The sequence below is a fragment of the Canis lupus genome, chromosome 26, assembly GCF_048164855.1.
Source record: "Canis lupus baileyi chromosome 26, mCanLup2.hap1, whole genome shotgun sequence".
NCBI classification, from domain to species: Eukaryota; Metazoa; Chordata; class Mammalia; order Carnivora; family Canidae; genus Canis; species Canis lupus.
Genome location: NC_132863.1, coordinates 22879037 through 22893479, shown reverse-complemented (window position 1 = coordinate 22893479; position 14443 = coordinate 22879037). Strand labels below are relative to the sequence as shown.

Below are 14443 nucleotides of genomic sequence, written 5' to 3'. Positions count from 1 at the left end.
CCATTTTAATGTTCTTTTTTCCTTTCTAAATTTGCAAGCCTTCTTCTCTTATCATTTCCCTTCCTTGTTATTGAGTTGTATAAATTGCTTACATATTTTGGATATTAACCCCTTATCAGATATCTAGTTTGCAATATTTTCTCCCATTGTAAGTTGCCTCTTAATTTCTGCTCCGCCTTTATTTATTTATTTATTTATTTTTTCTTTAATTTATTTATTTATGATAGAGAGAGAGAGAGAGGGACAGAGACACAGGCAGAAGGAGAAGCAGGCTCCATGCACCGGGAGCCCGACATGGGATTCGATCCCAGGTCTCCAGGATCACGCCCTGGGCCAAAGGCAGGCGCGCTAAACCACTGCGCCACCCAGGGATCCCTCTGCTCCGCCTTTAATTCAGTAACTGGAATGGTTAGTCTTTCCCTATTTTTTCAAGTGTTACAGTTGCTTATACCGGGAAGGCTAGTACAATTCCTTTTACCCTTGGAAGGGCTAGTTCAGTTCCATTTGCCTTGTTTCGGCAATATGTGGCAAACTTATGTTAGACTTTTGACTTTTCATTCATTTCTAGACTTCCATTCAAAAGACTGGAGCCCACCCATCCACCTTCCTTATGATTCGTTGGAATAAAAAGTCAATGTAGTTTCCTCTAAATAATCCTTTCATTCTTATTTCTCAAGAGATGAGCACTGAATTCCTCAAACTAAATTTATTGTCTCGAACAGTGAATTACTCTCTGACTTTTAGCATTTGATTATGTTTTTGTCTTATGTCTCATTTCTGTACTTCCACTCACAGGAAGAATGGAAAACCGCAAAGACATATACTGTCAGACAGATATCATTTCTAATCTATGCTCTATGTTTTATCAGATGGGTGGCTTAGGAATGTTATATCACCTCTTCAAACATTCTCATCCTCATCCATGAGGTGGAAAATATTATTATCTAAACTCACAGTATTGTCATAACTGTTCAGATCTAGACCACAGTATTTAGTACAGAAACTGACACATGGTTGATTCATGGTAAATATTAACTGCCATTATCTTTGCCTCATGTCCTTTCCTCCCTTTCTCCATTTGTACTTCCCCTTCAGTTTATCTTCTCATCTTTTCTTTCATCATCATTGGTTTTCCCCAACTTACTCTCCTTCTTTCTTGTTAATCCATGATGCCTGGTATTGGATCAGATATGTAGTAAGTACTACTGACAGAGAGAGGATACTACTCTCAGGAGGATAAAGACAAATGTTTAAGGAAGGACTCCTTATTTCTTATAATTATGTATTAGTTTTCTTATTGTTTGCTTGTTTCATTTGCTCATTCAAATTTGTCTCATGCAAAATGCCAACTGCCTCTAATTTGCCTTTGTTTCCTTCTGGGAAGGAAGGCCCACCTTGACATGGGTGCCTCTGGCAAATCTCCCACACGTACACAGAGTGCCCGGCTGAGATATGTGATACATGTTATCCTTCTGCCTGGCTGACCCCAGGTATGTCTCATTCCTTTTAGTCCATTGAACACAACCCTAGCCCATTTAAAAAACTAATAAAGGCAGGGAATTGCCCTGCTGCAGTGATCTCTGTTCAGTTCTCTGCAGCACAGCCCTCCATTCTCTCAGGACATGTCAGTCATGAAGCCCTATTTAATGACAATCTCCTTCCTTCTGATCCTGGTTTGTAAGACTCAAGGTAACTCAGGCCTCTCTCAAAAGTTCTGGGGTCTTGTATTTGGTATTGTTATCTTGGTGACCTCTGAGATGACTCTCATTCACATATCACAGGCACTACTTAAAGCCTTTCTGGTATCAGAAAGGTTGTGAATGTTATTCTCATGGTCCCTCTCATGTCAAGACCTCCCCTGGTCTACTCTGCCAAAATAAATTTAAGAGGCTGTTGCTCCTGTTGGGACAGTGGAGTATTGAAGCATGAAGGATTTTAGGTGGTGCTGTCAGTGGGAGGGGAGCTTGATGCATTCATTAGGTGTGAGAGATTGGATCCAAGTTGGGGAGAATGAGTTGGGGGGATGGCATATGACCTTAGAGAGAGAGTAATATTAGAAAAATGAGTGGGCATGAGGAGGGGGTGAGTGATTCTGTTTATAGGATTGGGCCAGACTGATGTTCTGGTGTAGTCTGGAGAGGGAATGGTATTTTTGTTGAATGGAGCTGGAGGTGGAAGTGGGTAGAACTAAGGGTTAGGGTGAAGCTGGTGGATGGGCTATGTTTTGGATTGATGCTATGAATCGGGGATGAGTGGCTTGGCTAGTCATATTTGTGTTAAATTTTATAACTGAGCCTTAGGTGGTTAGAAAACAGATAAAGCTGTGAGTTGGAGTTAGGTATTTGGTTTAAGTAGGTGTGTTATCAAGCCAGGTATATGTGGGGTTTATTTGGGTAGAGGTTGGCTTACTTAGCCTGAGTTTGAGGGTAATTACGCTTCAGAAAGACAGTCTCTCTCATTCATCATAGCAGAGCTCTATCTGTTGAAATGGGGGAGAATGAATGCTGTGTGAAATATATGTGGTATTATTTTCAAACTCTTAAAAAAAGTTTCTTGAGTGTGACTTTCAGGGGCACCAGAAAGCAATAAATATAACTGTAAGTAGTGAGGAAAGATGAAATCGGGAGGCTGGAATATCCTCAAGAGTCTCTCCTCAAACCTTGGCAAGTGCAGAGAGACATGGGAGTAGTTTCATCCCAGCCCAGAACCAAGGTTGTTTCTCCTTTCTTGGGATGAGGTTCAGTTATGTTTTCTCCTCCTTCCCTTTCTCCTCCTTCTCCTATTCCTCCTTCCCCTTCCCATCTTCTTCCTACTTCACTTTCTCCTACCCCTTATTTCTCACCCTGTTTCATCCTCTTTACTTGAGAGACAATTGTTCTCATGTTCATTAAAGTTCAATTCCCACATTGGAACGGTATGAGAAACCATAGGTAGTTTTGCAAATAACAGCAAGAAAGGAAGACAGCCTTCTATGCTTCAAAAGTTGTACATAGTGTGCTTCCTTAATAACCATTTAATACTTTCTACCTGGCAGAATTAATGGGCAGGAACTGTTCGGAACAACCTTTTCTAGGATAATCAAAGTCATTTTTTTCCTTTCATCATCCCAAACATATACTTAGGAAATTCAATTGTTTGAATGATGACTCTCTCTTCTAAATCTATTTTCCTGGTGTTGAGGTGAGTGCTTTGCACAGAGTAGGTTTTAGTAAACATTTATTGAGTGAATGCATATATAAATAACTTACGCCTAAAAAATATGGGTAGGAAGAACCTCAGAAGTTAGGTGGGAGAGGATCATGTTTGGGATACACAGGTGGCAGAGAAATCAGGTATTACATTACTTTTGGCTTTGGATAGGATTGTCAGAAAGAGATTGCTAGAACTCATACAGCAATTCAGCAGCGTGGCAGGATACAAAATCAATGCACAGAAATCAGCGGCATTTCTACACTAACAATGAGACTGAAGAAAGAGAAATTAAGGAGTCAATCCCATTTACAATTGCACCCAAAAGCATAAGATACCTAGGAATAAACCTAACCAAGAGGTAAAGGTTCTATACCCTAAAAACTACAGAACACTTCTGAAAGAAATTGAGGAAGACACAAAGAGATGGAAAAACATTTCATGCTCATGGATTGGAAGAATAAATATTGTGAAAATGTCTATGCTACCCAGTGCAATTTACACTTTCAATGCAATCCCTATCAAAATACCATGGAGTTTCTTTACAGAGTTGGAACAAATCATCTTAAGATTTGTATGGAATCAGAAAAGACCCTGAACAGCCAAGGGAATACTGAAAAAGAAAACCAATGCCGGGGCATCACAGTGCCAGATTTCAAGCTGTATTACAAAGCTGTGATCATCAAAACAGTGTGATCATCAAAACAGTTTTACTGGCACAAAAACAGACACATAGATCAATGGAACAGAATAGAGAACGCAGTAATGGACCCTCAACTCTATGGTCAACTAATATTCAACAAAGCAGAGAAGACTATCTACTGGAAAAAGGACAGTCTCTTCAATAAATGGTATTGGGAAAATTGGACAGCCATGTGCAGAAGAATGAAACCAGACCATCTCTTACACCATACACAAAGATAAAATCAAAATGGTTGAAATATCTAAATGTGAGACAAGAATCCATTAAAATACTAGAGGAGAACACAAGCAACACCCTTTTTGAACTTGGCCATAGTAACTTCTTGCAAGATACATCTATGAAGGCAAGGGAAACAAAAGCAAAAATGAATTATTAGGACTTACTCAAGAAAAAGCTTCTGCACAGCAAAAGAAATAGTCAACAAAACTAAAACACAACCTACAAAATGGGAGAAGATATTTGCAAATGACATATCAGATAAAGGACTAGTACCCAAGATCTCTAAAGAACTTATCAAACTCAACATCCAAGAAACAAAAAATCCAATCATGAAATGGGCAAAAGACATGAACAGAAATTTCTCCAAAGAAGACATACACAAGGCTGAGAAGCACATAAGAAAATGCTCTGCACCATTTGCCATCAGGGAAATACAAATCAAAACCACAATGAGATACCACCTCACACCAGTGAGAATGGGGAAAATTAACAAGGCAGGAAACAACAAATGTTGGAGAGGATGTGAAAAAAGGGAAACCCTCTTGCACTGTTGGTGGGAATGTGAACTGGTACAGCCACTCTGTAAAACTGTGTGGAGGTTCCTAAGAAGTTAAAAATAGAACTGCCCTACAGCCCAGCAATTGCACTACTGGGGATTTACCCCAAAGAAACAGATGGAGTGAAACATGGGGACACCTGTACCCCAATGTTCATAGTAGCAATGTCCACAAAAGCCAAACTGTGGAACGAGCCATGATGTCCTTGGACAAATGAATGGATAAAAAAGATGTGATCTATCTATCTATCTATCTACACAATGGAATATTACTCAGCTATCAGAAAAGACAAATACCCACTATTTGCTTCAACATGGATGGAACTGGAGGGCACTATGCTCAGTGAAATAAGTCAATCAGAGAAGGACAATCATCATGTGGTTTCACTCATACGTGGAATATAAGAAATAGTGAAAGGGATTATAAGGGAAAGGAGGGGAACTGAGTGGGAAAAATTAGAGAGGGAGACAAAGCATAAGAGACTCCTAACTCTGGGAAACAAACAAAGGGTTGCAGAAGGGGAGGTGAGCGGAGTGGTGGGGTAACTGGGTGACAGGCACTGAGGAGGGCACTTGATGGGATGAGTACTGGGTGTTATACTGTATGTTGGCAAGTTGGATTTAAATTTTAAAAAAGTAGGGACACCTGGGTGGCTCAGCCATTGAGCATCTGCCTTTGGCTCAGGGTGTGATCCCAGGGTCCTGGGATTGAGTCCCGCATTGGGCTCCCTGTGGGGAGTCTGCTTCTCCCTCTGCTTGTGTCTCTGCCTCTCTCTCTCTCTCTCTCTCTGTGTGTGTGTGTGTGTGTCTCATGAATGAATGAATGAATGAATGAATGAATGAATAAATAAATAAATCTTAAAAAAATTTTTTTAAATGTAAAAAAAATCAATAAAGCAAAAAAAGAGGAATTGTCAGAAAGAGTCTAGAGCATATGTTTTGCTTTGGATTTATGACATTTTAATTTGCTCTTAATGCAAGTCCAAAGTGGGAAATGCTCTGGGCAATGTCTAGAGGTCAATGTGAGAAGGTCAGGCAGGGTTTGACTCTCACTTTAGGCAGGAACCCATACATATTTTCTGGGACACCTGTGCAAAGCACCCTGGCTCTGGCTTCTTCTCAGACCTATCAAATCAGAATCTCTAGAGACTTGATGTGATTATACCTAACAACTCTCCAGGTTATTGTAAAGTATTACACATTAACCTCCTTCTTCACAAACACAGCTGAGATTTTCTGATCTGGTGCAACCTCTCTCATCTCATTTCTCACATTGGGAGACTGGGTAGGAGCACAGAGGGTGCTGATATTTAAAAGCAGGTCTCAAAATATGAAAAGAGCCCAAATGTCCATCGACAGATGAATGGATAAAGAAGATGTGGTATATACATACAATGGGCTACTACTCAGCCATCAAAAAGAATGAAAATGTTGCCATTTGCAACAACATGAATGGAACTAGAGGATATTATGCTAAGCAAAATAAGTCAATCAGAGAAAGACAAATACTAGATGGTTTCACTCATGTGAAATTTAAGAAACAAAAACAGATGAACATAAGGGAGGGTAAGGAAAAATAAGATGAGGGAGGCCAACCACAAGAGACTTAATTCTAGGAAACAAACTGAGAGTTGCTGGAGGGGAGGTGGGTAGGGTAATTGGGTGATAGGCATTAAGTATGGCACTTGAAGTAATGAGCATCAGGTGTTATATGCAACTGATGAATCACTAAATTCTACCCCTGAAATGAATAATATACTGTACTTTAAATTGAATTTATTTATTTATTTGTTTGTTTGTTTTTAAAAAGATTTCATTTATTTATTCATGAGAAACACACAGAAAGAGAGAGAGACAGAGACACAGGCAGAGGGAGAAGCAGGCTCCATGCGGGGAGTCCGATGTGGGACTTGATCCCAGGTCTCTAGGATCACACCCTGGGCTGAAGGCGGCACTAAACTGCTGAGCCACGGGGGCTGCCCTGTTAAACCGAATTTAAATAAAAATTTTTTAAAAAGAATTTAAAACAAACAAACAAACAAACAAACAAATAAATCTGGTCTCTGACTTCAATTTGGAGACAGAGGGATGATCAAAGGAGGTCTTAACATGATGTGGGGGTTAATTTGTAGTGATCCAGAGCAATATAGGGTTAGAACAGATGCAGGATTGAGAAACTAGAAATATCTAGGACAAAACCTTTGTTTTTTTTTTTAATTTTTTATTTATTTATGATAGTCACACACAGAGAGAGAGAGAGAGAGAGAAGCAGAGACACAGGCAGAGGGAGAAGCAGGCTCCATGCACTGGGAGCCTGATGTGGGATTCGATCCCGGGTCTCCAGGATCGTGCCCTGGGCCAAAGGCAGGCGCCAAACCGCTGCACCACCCAGGGATCCCAAGGACAAAACCTTTGTATGTTTATTTAGCCACAGTAAGCAGAATCCTCCTGGGCCTGCCTTGGCCTGCTTTCCATGTGGAAAGAGTGATGGAAAAATCAACTTGCCTGATTCTCATTCCTGGTATCTATGTTCCTATTCATCCTCTGGTGACTACAAAGAGGAGACCTTGGGTACCCTGGCTTCCATCCACTGTATTTGGAAGAAAATGAAAGTCCACCAATTCAAATGTTAGCCAGAAGAGTGTGGGTATCCCTCTAGCAAGGCCTCCTGTAGACCTGCTCCTTTTTAAAATAGGATGGTGCCAAAAGAGGGAGAGGTTCCATGATGAGGGTGCCATGATGCTGATGAAACGCAGCAGTACCATGATGTTGGAATATGGGTGAAGGGGTACCATTTTTTACCTTCTTGCTCTGGTTAGCCAGCAGCCTGGGTGATGTAGCAGCAATTGAGTGCCTTCTCTGGGCTGGAGTACCCATTTCTGGGGCAGTTCACATATACACCAGCACCCAAATGCTGTGGGATGTCTATCACTAAGGCATTTTCTTTTCTATTTGGTTTCCCCTCACATTCTCTGACTTCATCTAAACTTGGGACATTTTACTTTATTTTGTCAAAAAATTATCAAGTTGTCCTTTCTTTCCATGCAGGAAATAATGTCAGATTCGCTTGTCCAATTTTTATTAATGTGCCTGGGCATTGGAGACCTCTTCATGCTTAGCACTGAGTACAAGGCCTGTTACAGAATGACTGCTAATGAATGGGTGTGAAAAGAGGGGACGGGGGGATGGTTGAAGGTCCTGGAGTGCTCAGCTATGGATTTTGGACTCTATTGATAGCTGAAGAAGTCCTTATGCCTGAAGACATCATGCAGGAGGATGTCACTCCATCCTAGAAATCCTATAGAGAGTGGCAAGGAAAGCACATGGGCTTAATATCATATAGAGAAGAAACTGAATCCTATGTTGGTCAAGTACAAGCTATGGAAATGTGGACAGGATAAGGAGCCTCAGTGTCTTCATCTAAAGAATGGGGGGAGAACAGTAGGCTTTTATAGAGGTTCAATGAGGTATCATTTGTAAAATGCCTGACATATAGCTGATGTTGGACATACAACAGTGATTGTTAGTATTATTTTCTTTCTAATGGCTCCTTTGTCTTTGAAAGTTCCAATAGGGAACTAATACCATTGATGATTAATATTTATAAAAGGCTGACAAGTGTCAGGAAATTTGCCACCAGGGTATTTTCAGCTAAAGAACCTATATACACATCACATATCTGGATGACTGATATATAACTATCAATACTCCCACATGGGCTGTAGCCATTTGTGGAAAGTATGTGGTAGAGATTCGTACAGTGAGTACATTTGTATATCCTCAATTTATGTGCATATGGACATGTGCATATGTGCCTGTATGAGCATGCCAGTGTGCTGCATATGTACATATAGTATCTGTTTCTGTGGGGCCAATGTAAAAATATGAGTGGTATGTGTTTGCTCAAATGTTTCAAAGGCATATTAGGGGCTCAAATATGTGTGTCCTGCCTTAGAGCGGAGCCTGGCTGTCTCTGATAGAGCTCGTGTGAGGACCACACATCTGTATGGGCACTTGAAAACATGTCAAATATGTGCTCACAGGGGCCACCCTTGAGAAGCCCTGGACCCTCAGGAAAAAACTTTCTTATCGACAACACTGCCTAATATTTCATTACTTCTTATTATGCACCAGATACTCTTCTGAGCATCCTATATATGCTAATCGAACCATCACAAATGGTAAGAAGCAGGCTCTATTATGATTCCCACTGTGAAAATGATGCAGTGGTGGGCCAGAGAATGGAAGTAACTGGCTTAAGGATGAGGAGCTATGATGATGGAGCCCAGATTTGAACTGAGGTGGTTTTGACTCCAGATCCTGCTAATCTTCTCAGGGCTTGTTCTCTTTAAATCATGCTTCCCCACTCCTATTATGACTGCTACAAGGAAACTAAATATGGCTATGTTTTCCTCAGGTGACCTGTTCAGATCCCAGTATGGCAAGAGCCAAGAGCCTTGGATTCCATGCCAGCTTGACCATGGCATGTGCAGAAACACCTGCAGAAAAAATGAAATTCAATACTTAACCTGCCCTAACAATCAAAAGTGCTGCCTGAAACTTTCTGTGAAAATAGCTCGTTCTAACAATATGAAGGATTATGACCCCAATTCCAACTTGTCAGTTACAAACACTTCAATCTACTCAAGAATTTAAATACCACCAACCTTACCTCCTCCTGAGTGATTCTTCCCTCATTCTGGAACACTTTACCTTCTCCATAAAAATGCATTTCTTCTCATGTGCGTGTTTTTTTATCTTTGAGCAGTCATCATCGGACAGGGGAAGGTTACGCTGGAGCTGGGGAGCAACAGAGTATAGGAAAGGACCTTGCTAAGAAAGCAAACAGGATGCTAAAATAGCTCTATAAGTATTGAAGGTGCCAAGGATGGGAAGAGATCACATTTCTGCTCTGCTTTGGTACCACCAAGAGTGTTGTGATTCATTTTGGAGGTTGCAGAAAGATAGGTGACAACTGGATTGAGTCTGGATGATCTAGTAAATATGTATGGGAGATTCCCGAGTCCTATGAGTAAGCATTATAGGATCAGGACAAGGACAAGAGGGTTGCCTCTAAAATCTAGAGAAACATCCTTGTCTATTGGCATGATATGGTGTCCTCGGTAAAAGCCAGAACCATACAGATGGGTGAATATAGAATTGAGTGTAGGAATCTGTTGGACAAATTAGGGCACCATTTTCTAAGAGGTAGAGCTGTTGGAACGTGAACTAAACAGGCTTGTCCCTGAGGATTCTCCCGGTTTTGAGTCTGGAGGACCATTTCTGGGTGTGAGAAAGAAGTGGTTGTGGTTATGGTGTTAAAGGGGGATTTGGAACAGAAACTGGACACTGTAGTTGATAATCTTTAAGATTCTTTCATTCCTGAGAATTTAGGGATATTGTTTTTCCACTCCAAACTTAGTCACAACTAATAGTTGACATGCTATGGAATTTTCATTGTATTACGTATACTCCACTTCCATGGCTATTGTTTCAGCTCCCCCTCTTTGGATCCAAACATCTAGAACCAGTGTTCCCAGCTAAGTCCTCTAAGTTCCAGATTCCTAATCTCACTGCAACTAAGAGAAATCTGAATTTTGAGCACATTACTTCACTGAAATGGCCCTCCTTTTGCTCACCAATGCTTTCTTTGTTGAAAAGCTTGACCATTCTTTGGGTTTTGTCATTTACCACTTTGCCTCTAGCCACCATTTCAACACTGTTTTCCTTTCTTGAAGTTTTTGTCATGTTTGCCTTCGTTTCTCTCTTGAGTGTCCCCCTTAGTCATTTTTGGGGGTTTCTTCTGCTGCCATCTGCCGTATAATATTTTTTGTCATCTTCCCTATTTTTTCTCTCTTTTCCACCATAGACATTTTACCTGCTTTTCCCATTATCAGACAAATGTCAATTTCAGCCCAAACCAATGTATCAAAGGCCATGCACTCACTAAATGACCACTTTATAGAGTTGGATTGTAATTTTTACGGGACTTAGAAGTCTGGTGAGAAAATTTAATGATGTTTATATCTTTGAGATTCACTGACACTCAGACATATTTGTCAGATAGTGGATAGAGGTTTGGCAGAAGCCAGGTTTCAAGAAGGCACATGGAAATTTTCTGTCCTAAGTAGCATGATTAGACACAATTTTTAATATTTGGTCCCAGGTTCAGCACAGTTGAAATGTAATACTTCAGACTTTCTTCTTTAGCAGTTTTTGTAGAGGGAAAATGATTGTGGAATTCTAGACTTAAAGCACAGATTCCCATTTCCTTGGTTTTTGCATGTCTTAGAGAAAGAAGCATAAATGTGGAGTCAAAAGGTTGTCCCCTGTTCCCATCACTGCTCAGAAGCTATATGATCTTGGGCAAGTTGTATTTACATGTTCAACCCAGACAATATCTCTGAGGCCCAGACTCACATACTGATTTGTGTATTTGCTAGGTTCTCTTGGGTTACTCAGCCATCTCAGGTTCAAGTGACTTAAACTGAATTCCAACTCTATTTGCCTGGCTTTTCCCTGTCTTTCCTTTTGAGTAATCAACACCTACAATCCATCCTATTGCTCAATTCAGAAACTTGGGTTCATTCTGAATCCCCCGATTCATGTCAGTTCATGTCCAAACCATTAAGATGTGCTTTTAGTTACAACTCGATTGATCTCCATTTAATGATGAAATCAGCCTTTGCATAGCCAAAAAGAGAGGGCTCACTATTCGTAAAGTGAAAAACCGCAACTAATTAGGAAACCCTTAATATCTCTTTTCCTTGAATGGACATTTTTACTCTTTTAGGGATCTTCAATTCCATTCACCTTTTCTTTTCTCAACAAGTAATGTGATTTCCTTTGTTCAAACGTGTATTTGTCTGCATTTTGATTGCTAATAGTACTCTTATCAGATACTGTCTTTGATGTTTGCTATTTTGAAAGGTTCACATCATTCTCCCCAGAAGATCACCAGTTTCTCGCATCGTTCCTTCTCCAGTTTCACTTTCTCCACAGCTCAACAACACAAATCTTACAGGGACTTTTAGGTACGTTAAGTTACAAAAGAAACCCTGTAATTTTGATGTGTTAAGCATGGGGGTGGTGTGATTCCCGGCCCCTGCCTGGTGGGCATTCTACTTCTTCCTTCCTGAGAAACAATTCTAATAAATGACAGGCTTTTATTTTAAACTTTTGAGTCTGGTCATTCTTGTGCAACAAGTTGGCATAGTTTGTAAGATCCAAGGAAGGGTGGAGGTGGAGTGCAGGATGTGGACTGAATTCACACACAGTCTTAACTTTCCAACCCTCCTCTGTATCTCCATTCCATGGCTCCACGCCTGAGCTCAGAAAAGCTTTGTATTTCAGGTAGGGACTATTAACTGAGTTCATCCGTGTATTTTGCCTGTCTGTTAACACTCACTGCCTATACCCCAGAAAACTCAGGCCTACTGTTTTTTAGGTAAGACTCTACTCTGTGCGGTTATTAGTCAAATGGTCAAAAAGAAAGCCTGATCTCTGTTTAGCTTATTTTAAATGACAATGTCACTTAGTATACTGTGGAATTGGTGGCCAGAGATTATCTCAAACTAGTATTATTTTCCTGCTTTATTCTTAGGGCAGGATGTTCCAAAATATCTAAGAGAGATCACTCAGGGCGTGATCCCAGTGTTCTAAGATTGAGTCTCACATCGGCTTTCTGCATGGAGCCTGCTTCTCCCTTTGCCTATGTCTCTGCCTCTCTCTCTCTGTGTCTCTCATGAATAAATAAATAAAATCTTAAAAAAAAAACAAACTTTTTCAGCAGATTTACTCCATTTTATGGAAATTAATTCTCCTGCTGTCCAAAATATAACAGATTTTAAAAGAGAACTTCTAGTCAGAGTATGTTTAGGATTACAAAGGGCAAAAGGGTAGATGAAATGACTGCTATATAAACAATAAAAATGAATCTAGAAGGAGGCACTGAGTACATGTTAACATTAAAGTCATATAATGAACAACTTACCTTACATGTAAGGTAATCTATATCTTAGAGATCAAAGAATTTATTCCTTTCAAAGACAAAACAAAACACCATTACCAAGCAAAGCATTTTGGAGTATTACATATGCATTGTAAGTCTTTTGAAAAAAAGCTATGTTCAGAAAGGCATCACTCTATCAAAAATTGTTAAGAAAAATGATCCAAAATTAGGGAATAAGTGTAAGAGATTACTGGATGTCTTTTCAGAGGACTGCTAGACATGATCTAATAGATCCTCCTGGGATTTTAAGTCTAATAAGGGTGTGTACAATTAAATAATTTTCTAGAAACAAAGTCTATTTAGAAATTGTGTGTGGATAGAGGTTATCCATAGAAAACTGATATAATTGCAAAAATTCTTTTTTAAGAGTCATATAAACTATTCCCATGCATAACAATGCAAAGATACAGATGCAGTTGATGCATCTGGATGCCCTTGTTTTCTGTGTGGTGGGAAAGAGCCTTGAACATTATAGTTTATTGCCCTTCAGGATCCTACAGGTTTACATCTATTTGCAAATTTACTTCAGAGTTCATTTGGCTTATTATAATTCATCACTGTTTCCCTTAACCAGTCTTAACATCTTACTGGTTTCTTCATTCTTTATGAGTTGAACAAAATCATTGAAATTTTTTCATTTTATATCTACATGTAACATGTTTTTAACTTTAAGAACTTGATACTATGCTTTATGTTTCATCACAATAAAGACATGTATAATGAAAATATGAAATGTGTGGAATTTGTATTTGTGGTTTGATAATCTTTTGCAAGAAAAGCTGAGTAATACTGACTGTCTTAGTATGAAACAAAATTATATAAATTAAACTGTTTTTAGACTTATTATCATTTTTTCTAGTAAGTTATAAAAGCATCTGGACAATTTTAATTTTGGCCTAATACAACCAAGCTATAGATCAATAACTGACAATATGGTTGGGCCTCAGATCAGGATCTCCTCACTGGATAGGACCACTCTGTTGTCAATTTGTCAGTCTTTTATTTATTTAAAATGTCAGTAGCATTTTCTGTGTTTTTCTAAAAGGATCTTTCTTATAAACAAGGCCAGAAAGATATTAATCTATATTTCCTGAATATTTTAGTTTGTTTTGTTGTCATTTTTTATAATTATTATTTTTAAGTAGGCTGCATGTCTAGCATGGAGTCCAATGTGGGGCTTGAACACATGACCTTGAGATCAAGGCCTGAGCTGAGATCAAGAGTTGGATGTTTAACCAACCAAACCACCCAAGTACCCCTTAGTTTGTTTTTTTTATCTTTGAAGCTCCAACTATTCCCAGAGGATCTGGAATGTAGTTGGTATTCAGTATGTATTTATGGATAAGTGAAAGAAATTAACAATTTTCAGCCTTGCTTTCTTTGCTTATAAAGTTTTTAAAATTTGCTTTTTATATTAAATTTTTAATATGGAGTAGATTTCTTTTATGTTTATGAGAGGCAGGGATATAATTGCACTTTCCTGATAAGTACCACCAAATTTATAGCTGTACTAATTGGCTAGTCTCTTTTCTCCACTGATTTTCTATTAATGTTCATCGTATATCAAAATTCCCTATATACATGGTCTATTTCTGGGCTCTGTATTTTGTGCCATCGGTCACTATGTTTATCCTTGCATCAATATTTTCTATCTTAACAATTATAGTCACATAAATAGTTCTAATATATGGTAGGTTAAGTCACCATTGTGTTTATTTTCCTTTAGAAGTTTCTTAGCTATCTTGACCTTTATCCTCTACACAGT

At 39.2% G+C, this 14443-nt stretch overlaps 1 protein-coding gene and 1 pseudogene across 1 annotated transcript; one reads left to right on the top strand and one right to left on the bottom strand.

The window, feature by feature from the left end:
• The window catches only part of LOC140618258 (E3 ubiquitin-protein ligase RNF14 pseudogene), a 41838-nt pseudogene that overhangs the window by 12989 nt on the left and 14406 nt on the right, over positions 1-14443 (bottom strand).
• Positions 1554-9408, top strand: DEFB116 (defensin beta 116). Its single transcript, XM_072800450.1, has 2 exons — positions 1554-1689; positions 9085-9408. Exons 1-2 carry the CDS (start codon positions 1623-1625, stop codon positions 9321-9323), a joined length of 306 nt encoding a protein of 101 aa, XP_072656551.1. The 5' UTR covers positions 1554-1622; the 3' UTR covers positions 9324-9408.